The 18207-nt window shown below is 34.4% G+C and overlaps 1 protein-coding gene across 6 annotated transcripts in view; it reads left to right on the top strand.

Annotated features, from left to right (window-relative positions):
• atp8a1 (ATPase phospholipid transporting 8A1) overlaps positions 1 to 18207 on the top strand; it is a 330133-nt gene that overhangs the window by 297368 nt on the left and 14558 nt on the right. For all 6 annotated transcript variants that reach the window (XM_069190605.1, XM_015345307.2, XM_015345310.2 and 3 more), the window contains 6 exons: positions 249 to 327; positions 986 to 1047; positions 5445 to 5501; positions 6059 to 6166; positions 15826 to 15914; positions 16936 to 17028. In XM_069190605.1, the coding sequence (XP_069046706.1) occupies positions 249 to 327; positions 986 to 1047; positions 5445 to 5501; positions 6059 to 6166; positions 15826 to 15914; positions 16936 to 17028 (488 nt within the window). The remainder of the gene's footprint in view (positions 1 to 248; positions 328 to 985; positions 1048 to 5444; positions 5502 to 6058; positions 6167 to 15825; positions 15915 to 16935; positions 17029 to 18207) is intronic.

Below are 18207 nucleotides of genomic sequence, written 5' to 3'. Positions count from 1 at the left end.
TAATTGATTTGTTTTTGCTATTGGTTTGCAGGCTCCTGAAATTTAAGTAAATTTTCAAAAATGTTCCCCTTACACCCATCCAGTTGAGCTAACGGAGACAAAGTGCCTGTCTGTAAAAAAAAAAAATCCACTGTGGTGGATTGACAAAAACTCACTTAGTGAATCTTAAGCACAAATAAAGAGTTGGGTCAGAGTTCACTGAGTTGGTTCATCTACAATGGTTCTCATGGATTTTTGTTTTCCTCTAGGTTTTCTGGGCTCATTGTCTGAATGGCCTCTTCCACTCAGTTATTCTGTTTTGGTTTCCACTGAAAGCTTACCAGCATGGTAAGCAACAAGAGACTGATGATTCTAGAAAACTAACACCTTATCTAAATAAATCACTGCACGAAGCTCATGTGTTTGAAAAGAATGTTAAAATGTACATAGCTTATGTTTACCAAAACAAAGCTTATTGTACAATACAAACAACAAACATTTTGCAAAATGATGTCATGAACTTGAATAGTCTGAGGGTTTAATGGAACACACAGACATGTAGCATTCTATAGACAAAACAGAAAAACTCACTTTTGATTGTCTTATTTAGTTCTAATTTTCATATTAAACATTTATTACATCAATTTTTGATTGCATTAATATTTTAAAGCATATAGCAGTATAATGTTATTTGCTTTTGAAAAACACAGTTCAAAAGATGGTTTTATAAAATTAATTGTAGCAAAATGCTGGCGCATCTTCACATAGTTTTGGTGTTTTACATTTTGTGTACGTAAACGTTATAATACACCCCAATTAGAGAACTGGAAGTTATTTAAATAAAGTCTACAACACTGTAGGAGTTTTAGGTCTTTCCAATAGACAAAATATTCTTCTTAAAAATAATTCAAAAGTTACCAAACAACACAAGTACTTTTTTTCTTTCTATCAGTTTTTGGTCACAACAAATTAACAGCATAAAGCTTATTTTTGATTCACTTTGTAGATACCGTGTTTGGAAATGGAAAAACTACGGACTACCTGCTTTTAGGAAACATGGTTTATACAGTAAGTTTTTGTTTGTTTTTGATGTCATATATATCCTGTTTCAACAGTATGTGATTAATTTATTTTTTAATTATTAAAGTGAAACCAAGAGCTGCTGTTTTTCATAATTTTGGAAATTTAAGCTCATATTTACCTCAGGCATGAACTACTGATGTTACACTCTAATATATGTTTATAAAAAGCAGTGTTACCACCTTTTAGCTTGATTTTAGTCAGTACTGTGATAGGAGACCCCAAAAGAAAAGGGTTGCTTGTGTAAGTGGTGTAATTGAAACAATAGATAATGCTCTTCCCTTTGAACCAGAATTTCCAAAGGAATGTCCCAGTACAGTGAGTGGAGAAATTGTGCTGCAAGAGGTTATTAAAAGTCCCCAGGGACAGTTTGTAGAGCAGAGGTTTCAACCCCATGTGTCCTGGCTAAATTCCACAATATGTCTCTCTTAAATTTTCCCCTTAAGTTCTCACTTCTCTTCCTGATAAGATGTCACATCATCTAGCTGGGTTCAGCACTTTAGCGTAGATAATTGTTAATAATTCCTTACACTTATATAGCTCTTTTTTGGACACTCCACTCAAAGTGATTTACAGGAAATGGGGAATCCCCTCCACCACCACCAATTTGCAACATCCACCTGGATGATGCAACAGCAGCCATAGCACACACAGAGGGGAGGAGAACAGAGTGATGAAGCCAATTAATAGATGGGGATTATTAGGAGATGGGGAAATTTGGCCAGGATGCCAAGGTAAGACCCCAATCTTTTCAAGGAACACCCTGGGATTTTTAATGATCACAGTCAGGACCTTGGTTTTACATCTCATCTGTAGGATGGCAACTTTGTGTTTACATTATAGTGCCCTCCTCACTATACTGGGGCATTAGGACTCACACAGACCGCAGGGTGAGCGCCCCCTACTGGCCCCACTTAACAACCTTAGCTTTCCCAGGAGGTCTCCCAGGTGTGAGCCAGGTACTTGCCAGGCTCACACCTGCTGAGCTTCAGTGGGTTGTCAGTAGGGTGATATGCTGCTAGAAGAAGTAGGTCCCCTCCTATTCTGCTTTGGAAACATCTGAGATTAAAAGTGCTACACTAATTGCAGACAATTATTATTTTAGTATTTTAAAGCAGTTATTTTGTAAAGTAACAGAACAAAAGACATTCAATGAAATAGAGTGGAAGGCATAGTATTGCATGCCTACCCTTTTTTGGGCTTCAGTCAAATGATTACATAGTCTACTGAGTTACAGTAACTGAGTTAAGGCCACTGCAAACATTACAATTAAGCCCTGAGATTCATATATTTCAACCACATCCAGTGGTTGCTATGAACAAATTCAGAGCCCTCCGAACTGCAGCATTAACACTGTTTGCCGATTATGAGAGATTCTGATCACATAAAATATGAAATCACAAATAACAATGAATTACAATGGTATATTTTTACAATGTCAGATTATTCACAGCTGAAATGAAGCTGATTTTAGTTTTTGTATCCAATTAATAACCATATCTATGATTATGAGGACATTTTCCTCTAAATTTGAGAAAGGTGCAGTAAATATGCAGTATATCACCTTTGTATTATTTCTTTCAGGACAGTGTTGTTTTAGTAGTCTATAAAATGTAATTATGGTTTAATGTATTTTGCTCTCAATAGTAATGTTGGTGAACCTTTAACAGAAATTTGAGAAATCAAAATATAAATGAATCTGTAGATTGTATTGTTTACCCAATATAAAGTAAGAAAAAGAGCAAGAAACAGCTAGAACAGGTTCCTTCATTTGTAAGTAAGAGTTGTATGCTTCACAATTAAGTATAACTATGTAATTATATGTAGCAATAACTATTTAAACTATCCATTGTGTAATATCTCAAACTGAATAGATACTTGAAGTCAGACTAACTTGTATATTTTGATATGTTTTGCCATTGTTAAGATGCATCGGCTCAGATGAAAGGCAATGGGAAGTGACTGTATTGACATTGGTTTGCTTCACTTTAGCAAAAACACAATTCCAGTTCTATTTATACTTTTAGTCCTCTATATACTGTACACAAGTATGTGGATTCCACTAACATAACTTGTGGTTGATTTAAATTTATATTATACATTGCTGTGCAAAAGTCTTAGACAATCAGTAATGGCAGTACATATATACAATGGCTATCAAAAATATTCACATTTTAGTGTTTTACTGTATTACAATAAAGAATCAAAATGTATTTACAGTATATGCCATTGATTGACGCAAAACACTCTATAATGTGAAAGTAAAAACTAAATTATAAAGATCTAAATGCCCTTTGAGACAAAGTGGAAGAAGATTCTATGGTCTAATGAAACCAAAAATGACCTACTTGACTTCAACGGTAAGCACTATGTTTGGCACAAGTATAACAGTGAACATCATCCTGAGCACACCATCCCTACTGCATGGTGGTGGCATTATCATGCTATAGTAAAACTGTGCTCCATCGGAGCCTGAATGCAGCAAGGAACACAGAAATCCTGAAGGTACACCTGCTGCAGTCTGCAAGAAACATGGAACTTGTGAGAAGATTCAACTTCCAGTAGGACGGTGACCCAAAACATATAGCCGAAGCCTCACTGGAGTGGTTTAACAAAAAAAGTCAGTGTTCTGGAGTAGCCCAGTCAAAACACAAATCTTACTTGGCAGGAGTTGAAAATTGCTGTTCTCCAACAGTTTCCATGTAACCTGAGAGAGTTTGAGCAATTTTACAAACAAAAATGGGCAAAATGTTTAGTAACCAAATGTGCAATACTTAACCAAGAAGACTTATGGCATAATTTTCTGCCAGCCATACCTCTACCAAATATTGATTCAAAGGGGGTGAATACCTATGCAATCAGTTATTTTCCATTTTATATTTAGAATTAGTTAAGGAGGATCTCTAGAATTTTGTTTTCACAAGAGTGTTTCCTGTCAATCAATAGTAAAAACTCCTAGTTAAGTACATTATGATTCTACAGTGCAGTCCGTAAGTATTTGGACAATGACACATATTTTGTTGTTTTGGCTCTGTACTCCAGCACATTGGATTTGAATTGAAACAATGACTTCAAATCCAATTGTCAGTTGTAATTCAAGGGTATTTACATCTATATTGGGTGAACCATATAGGAATCACAACCCTTTTTATAAATAGTCCTCCCATTTTAGGGGACCAAATACTTATGGACTACACTGTATATTGTAACACAATAAAATGTAAAGTCCAATGGGGTGAATATTTTGATAGCACCTGTATATGCTATCAACAATTTACTCACTTGGGATGCCTTCACTTGGGTTTTGTACTATTATATCAGTTTTGCCTCGACTTAGTTTGGATGAGGAGAAATCAAGCTTGTCACTTAGCAATCTTTATTTCACATTGATCAGAAACTTCAAAATCTTGATCATAACAGTTCAAAGTAAGGCAATTATGATGTAGCTAATTGATCACATTTACCAATCAGATTTATTTGTCTAATTTTCAGATGTTGCTCATCATTAATATAATTTGATCCTCTGTACACTTCCATAAAACTATAAGGCTACCTTTGTACTGTAATTTCAGATCTTTCAGGGTTAACTATTATCTCAATACAAAATGGGTGTTTTTCCATAACATTTCAGAAAAATGATATAAAATTGTGATTTTGCATAAAAAGAGAAAAACGTTGAAAAGAGTAGAAAAATGTGAAATATCTAAGATTCCAAATGATGGATAGTAGTTCAAGTTGGACATGATAGTTCTTACATTATGGAAAGTACAAACAAGACCAGCATGAAATATTCCTACTGTTTTCTAATACCAATGCAGCAAATAAATCCACATGCAGCATATAAATATTGGATATACACCAGTTTTCCCAGATTTTCCCAGTATTTAAGAATTGTAATAGATTACTGATGTTTATGTATCATGGAAGTATATTGAAGATCACTTCTATTCTAGATATTTTTTGGGTTAATGAAAAGAGGCAGGTGGCATGGTGGTACATTGTTAGCATTGCTGGCTCACAGTGCTGGGGCCCCTGGGTTCAATTCCAGACCCAGAGTATTATCTTGGGGACTGTGTGTTCTCCTAGTGTCCTTGTGGGTTTCCACCGGGTCCTCCGCTCTTCTCCCGGAGTCCGGAGACATACTGATAAAACTGGTTTCTGGGAAAACTGGCCTTAATATGAGTTTGTGTATGTCTGTGTCTGTGTAAGCCATACAGTGCACTGGCATCTTCTCCAGGGTATACCATGTCATAAGACCTTTGCTTGCTGGGATAGGCTCTGGCTCCTCCGCAAGTCTGAATTGGAAGAAACGGTTAGAAAATAGATGGATGAAAAGAAAAACATGGTGAAGTTTGAGTTTATTATTTTTATTAATATTTTCACAGTTTGTGGTCATCACAGTTTGTCTAAAAGCTGGGCTTGAGACATCATCATGGACAAGGGTAGGTACAGAAATCATCCATTACTAAGAAATTCTCAGCAAATAAAAGTATAATATAAAGTGTTCCACATTTTTTTTACTTTGGCAGCACCCCTGGTAACCTTAACTTTGTCCAGTTATGTTTCTCATTTAAAAACCCTCTGCTAACTTAAGATTAAATGTTTTTCAATTAACCTCTTAGCTGCTGAGAATTTTGCCTCATCTGCTCCTCTGTACAGTGTACAAGTGGCCCATATATGTAATTGCATAACCTGTTTAACTCACATTCACATTTCAGTTTATAAATTGATGTGTCTTGCGTCTTTTTTGCCAGCTGTTGAACATACCAATAAAAGTTTTTTCAATAGGTATTAATAGAGTATCATACATTACTTCTAACTATAACATTTTAAATCATGTATTTTATTTAAAAAAACATTTAAAGTAAATATAAATGTATTCTGAAAACTAAGAATTATTACTGTTATTATTGTTGTTGTTATTGTTATTAATAATAATAAAGAAGCTACACAAAGTACTTAGTTTTATAGTTAATTTTCTGCTGTTTTTTTTCCACAGTTTAGCCACATAGCCATCTGGGGAAGTATCGGCATGTGGGTGGTTTTCTTTGGGATTTACTCCTCTCTGTGGCCTGTGATCCCTCTGGCACCAGACATATCTGGAGAGGTACTGGAGTTTCTTACAGCTATTTTGTCCCATTTGCAGGCCATGACTAGGAACCTATTTTAATTGAAAGATTGTTAAACTTCCAGACAGGAGACTAGAACCTCCTGGATATTGCAAACACTTTTTTTTTACTACTGGTGTTATACTGTCTAATTTAAAGTGGGGCAGTCAAACCATTGGATTTGTGAGTTGCACTTGTTCGTGTCATAATTTCTTGCACACAAAAGGGCATCAACTGCTTGGCAAAATGCAGCCTGTTCCCGTTTAATTTTGGCCAATTACAATTATGATTAGAACCATTCTAGTGACAACACAGTTTACTTATGTTCCTCTAAGTACAATGGTGGGAGAACTGCTGTTCTATTTTCAAAATTAAAACTTCCTCTACGTGGTCTGAATTTTTGTGGATTAGCACGTACTTGATAAATGTTCCCTGTAACATCTGTTCATCCAAATCTGTTTGAACAGTTAATCCTGAACTTTATAGATATGAAACAAGTACCAACACAATGGCTATATTAGACTATGGGGAATTGTATAAATCAAGATGGCCACTGGAACACCATGACTCTTTTGTTATGCAATCTATAACACTAACTCCTACTATTTACAAATGTTTGAGTTTCAAGCCTAGTATAATTATAATTTTTCTAGCCTAGCCTTAGTATAATTCTAATTTTTCCATAGCATATGATGTTCTTATACTTCAAGTTCAAGTAAAAGAGTAAGTGGGTAGTATTTGCTTGGAAGTCTTTGTTTTCATAATATTTTACTTATGCCATTTAACAGCTTATTATGTCAGCTGACAGAAGAAACCTAAGCATATAGTGATGTACAGTATATACTTTTTTAAAGTGAATATTTCATACAAAAACTTGAATGTTTACACTGAAAATATTTTGTTTGCAAGAGAATTCACCCCATTGCTAGGGCAAGCTTTAATTAGTTCAGGTACACAAAATCACTTTGACAAATCACACCATCAGTTGGGCAGTAGATTTCAACCACAAAGGAGCTTTCACAACAACTCAGGGATAAAGATTGAGATGTCCCTAAGGACCTGAGATTTGATGGACATTTCTTCCCCAAGCGGGTAATGGATTTTTTAAAAGTCTTTCACCACGCTAAGATGGCCACGGACAGAAACCGGAATATAATTTGGTGTCTGATGTCATTTCTGGAACTAGACATGTCTTTTTGCAGACAATATAAATCAACACCAAAAGTGATGAACAAGTTCAGACAAGAAGAATACACTATATACTGAAATAGAAGCCTGAACCAATGATACGCTGGTTTGTGAGAAAATAAAACATTTGTTTATGAAATGAAAAGAGGTGCCGAGAGAGTTGCCTATAACGCAAAAAGGATATGTCAGTTGCTTATCCATTTTCTGGAGTCTGTGTTGCTGACCGATGATGAAAAGAACAGAGAAAGTGAAATAAGCTGAATACTATACTTAAAGGACAGCCTGTAAAGTGAAACAGAAAGTTGAGAAAAGAGTACAGAATAAAAACTCAAGTGAGGGAGACACTCAAGAAATACAAGGAAATCAGATGACACTTAAAGTCAGATTTGCAGATTTCCAGTAAAGAATTATATTTATTTTTCCATTTCTTCATCACATTATGGCAATATAGATTCTTTTGCATATTGGGGGCAGATGGCTACACCCAATATTTAGTTAGAAGACAAAATGAAGTACTGTAGAACCTCCATCCATGAGTTAAGCTGTTGAGTTATACTCTCTGCTTATTTACTTTTTGTTGCTCTTTTCTTGTTTAATTGCAAACTTAAATAAAAGTGCTGTAAATTATAACACTACTTTGGGTCTCAAGACCCGCCTTCTAAAAGTCCCATATGATGACTGCACCCCCAGCAGCATCACAAGTTATACATAAATGATTTAAAATTTAAGTTGTGTATTCATCATTTATATTTCAACATTTGTATTTTAAAAAACGAGCATGCAGAATTGGAGAGGAGTTAAAACTTTTACAAGGTATTGTAAAAGTATTGTCAGATTGATCACTTAATTCTTAAACTGTGAAAAAATCAGCCTCCATATATTGACTAGAGATAAAAATCGCATCATCCAGGTGGGTTATAAGTCAGTTACTTAAGCTATCACCCCACCGAGGCAGTCATGTGACAAACACTTATCAATGGAAAGTCTTATACTACTGTTTGTGCAACAGTACATGAATATAGTTATACCGTTATTAATTTCTTTAGATACGCGATTCCATATTATATTCCCTATTAATCAAATTCTAAAAGTATGCTTCTGTTTACTCCGGTATCAAGCGTATTAGCAGAAAAGCTTAAAACTATCACTTTTCTCACAAAGTACTGTATACTGTATAAATGTACAGTAACATGGTCAGAAGGAGTGAGGAGCACGTAAAAACGTTTCCGAAATAACCACATGTAAGACTTTGATGCTCAAAATGTTTAGGGAGAAATAGAATACTGGTGTGTATTTTTTCTTTAAAATTCCAAGACCAGCAATATACAGTTTACATAATATGTTTATGTTCCTAAATGAATATCGTTTATGACCTTCAGATGCGTTATGCTCCTATTCTTTTTATGTTTAGCTACTAAAATTTCCTTTTAGTGGTAAAATTCCATATAAATATTCAATACTAAGCTGATTAAAATGTACACAGTAAAGAGATTAAATGATTCAATCTTTTCACTACTGACCAATGCACCACGAGTGCCCCTGTCGGTCATTTTGGCCAGCCAATCACATACCGCGTAGGGCGCGGTGGCGCACACGTAGGTGCCTGCGGTTCGGGTTTGTACTGTGCATTTTGAATGACTGCGTCTGTATGTAACAATTTAAAAAGGTAAAAATATTTTTGTTGAGTTACAAAAATTTATAAAAATTAAAAATGGAAGTATATTTTTTTAACGGACGTATTCACCTCCCTGAGTCGGTACTTCATAGTAGCACCTTTTGCATTCTTTTTGGGTACACTTGTATCAATTGTGGACATCTGATTTTGAGGATATTTGCCAATCCTTCTTTTAAGATTTGCTCACACTCTGTCTAGTTGAATGGTGAGTTTTGGTGAACCGTAGTATTTAAGTGCTTCCACAGATTTTGAGTTGGATACTCGTCAGCTTAGGCTAGGTCATTCGTGAACATTCACCTTCTTATTCTGAAGTCATTTGTGTCATCCTGACAAGTGCCACAGTCGCTGCCAATGATAAGCATCCCCATACTATTATGCTGCTTCATGGTGATGATAGTGTTACATGGGTAATGAGCTGTGTTTATTTTGTGCTAGGCATAGTGCTTTGCATTCAGGTCAAAGGATAAACCTGCTGCAGAGATTGTTGTCTAATGGACAGGTTTTCCCATTTCAGACATGGGACTCTAGTTATGCCAGGGTGGTCATTGGGTTCTTGGTCACTTCTATAACCAAGGTCCCTCTTGTCCAGTTGATCAGTTTGAGAGGAGAGCCTACTTTAGTCTGGGTGGTTACATAGTCTTATCACTTCCTCATGATGGACTTGACTGTGTTTCTTGGAACTTTCCAAACTCTAGAGTTTAAACTAAAGTTAAACTTTTTATTCGGTTGTATATCTCAAATCATGTCTGCAAAGTGGGTAAATACTTATTAAATTGTGATATTTCAGTGTTTTTGTCTTTAAATTACATGGAAAAACTTTTAGAACTTTTGGACCACTTTGAAATTATACAGCAACGTTAAAGTAGATCAGTGACAAAAAATTCATATTACTGTTTCTATTTGAGTTCGCACAATACCAAATTGTGAAAAAATACAGGTGAGACTTTTCTTCAGAATACTTTATGAAGACACTGTAACTGTTTTTGACCCACATTATAATGGGAAGAGAAAATGGTCCTTTAGTATAAAAAACATGTTTTAAATTTTACTGTTTATATATACTAAATACACTAAATTTTAAGCTGTTCTGTTAGCTGAAATAATCAGCTTTGGTTTTGAATATTTTGTTTTAAAATGTTATGTCAGCAGTTATATTCATAGGTGATTAATGTCACATTAGTCTCTGCATAGAAATTCTGCACAGTTTGCTTATACAATAGAAATCTGCAAATTTATTTTTCATTAATTAGGCAAAGAACTGTTATATAATACTGGCTGTGACAGGCTGTCAGTTGGTATTGGTTTATGAAGCCACTGCTCTAGAGAATTGAGGACTTGGTGAGCTACAGTGAGGAGCTGTTCAGTGTATATGTACTCTCTGACTTCTCTAGAGGGACTGCTTGACTCTCTCAAGCTGCAAAGAGTGAATTATTGACTCTCTTGGATCATGAGGACTCTGCACTATGTTCTCAGACAGCTTGTGATGCAAGCTGGCTGAGCATACAAGTGAACTGGCAGCTGTGGGAGTATTGAATGTATGCTGGCCGGAAGTGAAAAAGAGAAAACGTCAGCAGCTATGGGGATGTTTTGAGTGTGTGTATTCGACAGAGATTCAGCAAGGCTATTTAGGAAGGGCAGCTGAGGCACAAGGGAAAAAAAAGCATTGTGTCAGGTGTGAATGAGGTCACCAGAAGAGAGTTTGTGTATGTGGATGATGAAAAGTGTATGAAATGTGGCTGGAATGGAGTCTGGAATGGAAACATATTACCGTATGCAAACTGTACTGTATACAGTATGTATATGTATATTTAATGTCTTAACTGTGCCCGTTTAAGTATTGAATATTTATATGGAATTTTACCACTGAAGGGAAATCTTAGTGCCTGAACATAAAAAGAATAGGAGCATACTGCAACGCATGTGAAGGCCATAAACGATATTAATTTTGGAACTTAAACATACAGTATATGGCTGGTCTCGGTACTTTAAAGAAAACATACACACCAGTATTCCATTTCTCCCTAAACATTTTAAGCATCGAAGTCTTTAACTAATGTGATACCGGAGTCAACAAGCATACTTTTAGAATTTGATTAAAAGGGAATATAATATGGAATCGCGTATCTCAAGAAATTAATAACGATATAATTATATTAATGTTGCAAAAAAACTGCAACGGACATAAAAACTCCCTTGCTTTTAACAGAGCATTCCATAATTTCTAACTACGAAAATTATTTAAACTGTGACACTTATCATTCAACCAGAGCTCGAAATATCACAAGGATCCTCTAGAGCACAGCAAAGACTCTATTAAAAGAATCGCGTATCTCAAGAAATTAATAAGATATAATTATATTCATGTACTGCGACAGGGCTGTGATTGGTTGACCGACAGGGGCACTCGTGGTCCGTTGGTCTGTCGTAGAAAGATTTACAGTAAACATCTTTACTGTGCCCGTTGTAGTATTGAATATTTATATGGAATTTTACCACTGAAGGGTACTGTGCGTCATCGTGCGTCACAATGCGCTACGCCATAGCCAATTACCTCCGGTACGTGTGTATACCGCGCACTTTGAATGGCTGCATCTGTAAACTATGTTTTATGTTTTGCTAGGTGTTAATTCTGCCTCAGATGATAGATGTTTAATATGCCAATTAGTCTATTATAAAAAACAGAATTAACCTAAAGACAAAACATCAATTTTCTAAACAGTGTTACAAAAGCTGAAGTGTGACTTATAGTATAATAACTGAGAACTCTCCAGACAATTTCAAAAGTGGAAGGTTTGAAATATGAGAATTGTGTGAGCTTTTTTTAGTTGAGAACATTGTAATATAGGCAAAAACAGCTGTAGTAGTGGGTGTGGATTTCAAAAAAGGGTCCAGCCTTCATTTACAAGTTTGGATACTTTATATATAAATTTACAGTATATATTTATAATTTAGATTTGTTTTTAATTTAAGGATTTAAGTTCCCTTCAGTGAATGAAATAAGTATCGTTTCAACTGATTTTTTCTCAGGTTATTATGAATAAAATGTGTAATCATATTTAACAGAACTTAAAAGACAAGGAAAATATATATATGCTTCACCTTTTTGTGTTTATCTTATTCATAATTTTAAACAGGAAGTCAAAAATCTGTAAAAAAATATTTACATCTGTTACCCAAGTACTGCTTATGCCTTTTTATTTGGTCAGCATCTTTGCTTCTAAGTAACACTTGTACAGTACCATAGACGTTTTGGTTGGTCTGAACAGGAAAGCAATAATAGATCTTGCTAAAAGTTTGTTGCAGTAGATGACATGACAAAAGCAGATATTTAAAAATGATGACTATATTAACATTGCAATAAACTGAGTTTGAACATTTAAGGAAATGTATCTTTCGTAATGTTGTTGCTCAGAGTATTTTATTTTAATAATGAAGGTGGGATTTAACTTTTTATCATCCTTACTAACACTAACTTTAGATTGAGAGTAGGTATGGTAATGAGACATTTAGATCAGGTGACCAAAGAAACAGTTGGGTTTGCAGGGTAAATTAGGTGGTAGTTTTGCAGATTATTATTCTTTACAGATGTCTTATTGCATTGATGACTTGGATTTTCTCTTTGGGTATTGTAAGGCCTCCGCTGCAATGGGCATTGAATCTGAGTGATTTTTTGATCTCTTACGAATCCCCTTGGGAGTCACTTTTTTTAACCAAATCCATTTGATTGCTCAAGGCCTAGAGGAGAAGCCAGGGAGGGGGGAGAGATCTTGGCAAAAACCACAGATCTCACACATTTGAGACAGTTTGTAAACCACATAGTGAGGCAGGCTGGCTCTGTCTGTAGAACAGGCTTCCCCTGTTATAGCCATTGTCTCTGACGGATTGCCTTGCCTTTCCCAGATGATTTCCTTGTGTATTGAGGGATGTGAAAAGTTAGAAACAAAACTGAGCTCTTCAAACTGAGGGGTAGCTTTCTTATAAAGAAAGAAGGAAATAGCTCGCTAGGAATTGATTTTTTCTTAATACAAAAAAAGCTACACAAAGAGGCTCTTTCTTTTTTGCGAATGTCAGCTTTACATCTTTAAGGTTTGGATTAGGTTCACGAAAAAAGTAAAAAATCTGACAGGCTTTCAAATATTACACAGGAAAAAAGTTGGCTTTTCTCAATTCATGTTGGTCATTTCTAAAGCCAAAGTCCGGGATGGAGTGAATAGCAAGACCCAATTGTCCTCTGTTATATTTACCATCACAATAGCTGGAATTAACATTCCTGAACCTACATTATAACTTTTGTACTATTTCAGTACTCAGGGATGATGAACAGAGTTCAGCGCATAGGTTTTTTAATTGCTGTAAATTGTTTCATCTATACTTGTTTGATATTTTCTTACAAGAAGATAATTTTTGTTCAACAGAAAGGAAATCTTATGTAAGATTTGTGCATCTTTATTTCTAATGTTTTTTTAATGTATACATATTTTTAACTAATAGACTAAAACTTTCAATAGGAAATGATTAACCTTTCTTTTTAAAACTTATTTTTTCTTCTTCATATGGAGTAAACAGAATACAGCTAGATAACTGTATATAAAAAGGTAAATATAAGAAGTAACCTGTTATACAGGGTAATACTGAACCATCTTAAACTGCTTAAAATGGTTTACCATTTAAATACTTTTTATTTAAATAAACTTAAGCTGTAATAATTTATTGGTATGCTAGTAAAAAAAAGTAGCTTTCTCCAAACAGTTTTTAACAATGTTACACAAGCTGCTCATCCCTACAATGATACACTCATTCTTCGTTTTTTGAACTCTGTATTTATTAATTTTGTCTGTAACAAAATGTGCATTTGATATTTTTTCTGTTTTTCACAGTAACCAAGAGATTTTCACTACATCAAAAAGGCATGTCTTTCATAGCCAAATGGAAAGTGTCATCCTGACCTCCCACAACATAAATCATCAATGCTACTGTGTTCTTAGAATTGTTACACATAAAGAATAAACCCAATCCAGCATTTATGACACCTGGTTTATAGATTTGTGCTCCACTGAAGCATACATTTTCATAGTTACTTTTTTCATAGTTACGAAGAGAGTTTTGCAACAACATCCTTTGTAGCTGAACAGAAGAAACCTTCCTCATAGTATGACCTCCCACAACACAGGTCCCCAATGCATCTAGGTTGTTAAAATGTTTACACATTTATTTCAATAAAATTTTAATTTAATTTGTTATCCACTACACTATATGGTAATTTATAATTATATCATAAAAACAACAGTGTTTTTATTTTGATGATAAGAAATAAGAATTGAACATTTAAAAAGCTGAAGTTTGTTTCATTTTTATTTAAGAAGGAAAGTAAAAAAACTACCCTTAAATACATATAGGTGTTATACTCTCTGAGAAGCATTATAAAATATATGTGAAGACTGAGATTTGTAATGTTTTGTACCTTAGTGAGCATTTTGTTCATATTTTCCTAATTCGAATCAAACTAAATGCAGAATATAGAACAAAAGTGGTATTGTAAATTTTAATAGTATGATCAAGGAAAATAATAAAATTAACACATCACACTTTAAATTATATAACTGTATGATTAATGTAACTTTTATTTTTAAGAACATCATATTCAATATTTTATTATTATTATTATTATTATTATTATTATTATTATTGCTTTTATGCTTTTAATTTAAGCTATTTGAAAACAGATGACAGATTTAGGTATTATTGTTTTTCATCCATTTTGATTTTAATACCTGTAATAGAGATTTCTATTTCTATTTCTAGACTATTTCTTGTATAGTTTTATCATTAGGTAATTTAGAATCCAGGGTGTATTTTGCTCTAAGAAATTCAATGGCAGATTGTTTTAGTTAATTTGGCCTAAACAAATAGTATAGCACATGACTTTAAACATCAGAAATAATGTTACATTTGTATTAAATACAAGTAGGTTTTTCCTCTGTGATCCTCAGATTTTACAAGCAGACTTAAAATGAATAGATGAAAATATATTTACTTTTAATTGTACTTCCCATATTTAATAGCAGAAATGTTGTTTGTATCATTGTTGCAATTAATAAATCATTCAAAAGTTTACAAACTTAATCTATTTTTACATCAAATATAATTTAAACATTTTTATCAATTATCTAAAGTTGGATTTGCACATACACTGCAATATTAACTTTTGGTATAAAATACCAAATTTAAAATTCTAGAAATTATTTGTCAGCCACAAATGGGGGATTTAAATGTTATAATTGTGACAACTGAACAGAAGAAATGTGTAGCACATTATAAGGCTTTTCTTGTAGTGCCATTTCCTTATCTGGTTTGTTGGATAAAAGTAAATTTGCTTCAGTTATTCCCAGAATGCTTCAATCATCCAACAGTTACCATAGGGTGATTCTTTTTAACCTTCTTTCTTTTTGCCAAATACTCTTTGTTACGACAATATTGTGTCATATACATCTTAATATATTATGCCACAGTACGTTTGCACTTGTATGAAATTTCTAATAATTCATCTTGTTTTCTAATTTGCCTGAATGTAACCCTATAATACATTTTCTTAAAAAAAAACATAAAATGTATATCTCCTTATCTTTAACTTTTCAATTTCCTTTCTCTTCATTGATGTAATCCTTTTTCAGATGGAGATATGGAGTCTTTGTACTATCAGGATATTCAATAAATAATTTTAATAATTATTTATAATTGTGTATATTTGATTCACAGAACATAAAACATGATTTTGTGGGGGTTTTTTCTGTACAGGCTGACATGCTGTTTACCTCTGGAGTGTTTTGGATGGGCCTTTTCTTTATCCCTGTGACGTCTCTGTTATTTGATGTCACATACAAAGTGTGAGTTCCTACTATGATTCTAAATGTTTTTGTGTCCAGTAATGAAAAGCACCATTTTAGGTCTGGTTAAAAACATAAATTATTTGTGCAATTATATTATTATTAATAGTAGAAGCTGCAGTAGTAGTACCATCCTCCAAAAATGGCGCAGACATGCTTAGGACATGCAAGAGAAAATTGTTATTCTGTTCACTACAGTATGTGAAAACCCTGAAGTCACAGCAAATAGCACTGTTTCTACAAAAGATGCATTTATGCACAAAGTGTTGTGAGAATCGGAACAATGGCCTCCTTTCATCTGTAGCCTCTATGTTCTCTATGTTTATAATCCCACATCCCAATCAAAGTGAAAGCATTATTGTTTGTGAATCGTTATGTGCCACTCAGACTTAATTCTTGCAAATGCAAAAAACAATGTTAAAGAACCCATCTAATTTTTGGGTGTTATCTGAAAGTGCTATGCATGAGGTTTCTGTGTACTATCAATGTATCTTGGCAATATGTGATGTTAGCCCAGGATTTTTAATGCACCTCTCACTTAGGTAAACATATGATTGTGATATTAAGACATCATAAATATGAACTAATCAGTGCTAATCAAGCTATAAAAACAAAACTAGTACTTTGGAATTTCCTAATAATAAAATGAAGTGAATCAGGTAAAGTGCGAAATTAATTTATTATAAAATACAGTATTTTGTAAATGTATAATATGTCCCACTGATGCACCATTATTAGAGCATTATTTGGGACATAGTTCCATCTATTGTAGTGTTACAGTATGAGTGGATAATTAATATTTATACCCACTAATTCAAGTATATATACTGTATAAGTGTTACAGAGGTGTAGTATAGTGAAGGTTTTACATTAACATAATAATAACTGCAAAGATTCCTGGAACATTTCAGTTGCTGTATATCTGAAAACATATTTTATTTATTGCATTAAGGTTTGTTATATGCATTTGAGGTTTGTTACAGATTAACCAAACAATTATTTTACTGTTTACTTGTTTTAGAATGAAAAGAACTTGTTTTAAGACGCTGGTTGATGAAGTACAAGAACTGGAGGCCAAATCGCAGGACCCCGGAGCTTTAGTCCACGGGAAAAGGTTGAGTTTCTCTTACCATAATAAACAATTATTTTGGACTTGTTTCCTAAGGTTGGGGTGCTTGTTGTTAACTATCAGTTTAAAAACAGTGAAGGTGTAAGATACTGTACATCAGCTGATTTCCTGCTGCTAAAAAACTTTAGAAACACTTTTCTGGACACTCCACTCAAAGCACTTTACAGGTAATGGGGACTCCTCCCCCACCACCAATGTGCAGCATCCACCTGGATGATGCGACAGCAGCCATAGCGCGCCAGAACGCTCACCACACATCAGCTATCAGTGGGGAGGAGAGCAGAGAGTAATAAAGCCAATTCATAGATGGGGATTATTAGGAGGCCATGATTGGTAAGGGCCAATGGGAAATTTGGCCAGGACACTGGGGTTACACCCCCACTCTTTTCAAGAAACACCCTGGGATTTTTAATGACCACAGAGTCAGGACCTCGGTTTTACATCTCATCCGAAGGACGGCGCCTGTTTACAGTATAGTGTCCCCGTCACTATACTGGGGCATTAGGACCCACATAGACTGCAGGGGGGGCACCCCCTACTGGCCCCACTTACACCTCTTCCAGCAGCAACCTTAGTTTTTCCCAGGATGTCTCTCATCCAGGTACTGACCAGGCTCACACCTGCTTAGCTTCAGTGAGTTGCAGGGTGATATGGCTGCTGATATAGATAACAACAAAGAAAATGTCTGAGTGTGATGTTTAGAGATGCCATGGCATTTTGTCATCTTTGTGAGTGGTATAGTACAAAAGAGCAGATAGTTATCTGTTCAGAAAGGCAAATATATTAATGGATCTGGAGAATACAGTGAATAAAATCAGCAATAGTGTTCTTTTTTTTGTGTATATCTTGACAATCTTGACACCTTGGATTACATAAGACTCAACTAAATTAGACCTTAAAAACATCCCATATAAACCTCACATAAAACTTCTTGAGTTAGTGAATTAAGTTATTAATTTACTTAGTAATTTCTGTGGATGAGTAGTGATAAAGCAGAATGCAGTCTCCACCATTTTTCGCCAGGCCTCTGTTTTACTCTTCATTCTTGCTTTCTGTTCATACACATTTGGAAGCTTCTTTATATTTTGTTCATGGGAACAAAAGTCAAGGTATTTCTGTAAAGACCATTAACTCTAGGGTCTGTTTAAACACTTAATGATACCT

Source organism: Lepisosteus oculatus, chromosome 1 (assembly GCF_040954835.1).
Source record: "Lepisosteus oculatus isolate fLepOcu1 chromosome 1, fLepOcu1.hap2, whole genome shotgun sequence".
Lineage (NCBI taxonomy): Eukaryota > Metazoa > Chordata > Actinopteri > Semionotiformes > Lepisosteidae > Lepisosteus > Lepisosteus oculatus.
The sequence above is the reverse complement of the archived record's forward strand: the minus strand, read 5'-3'. Positions and strand labels throughout refer to the sequence as shown.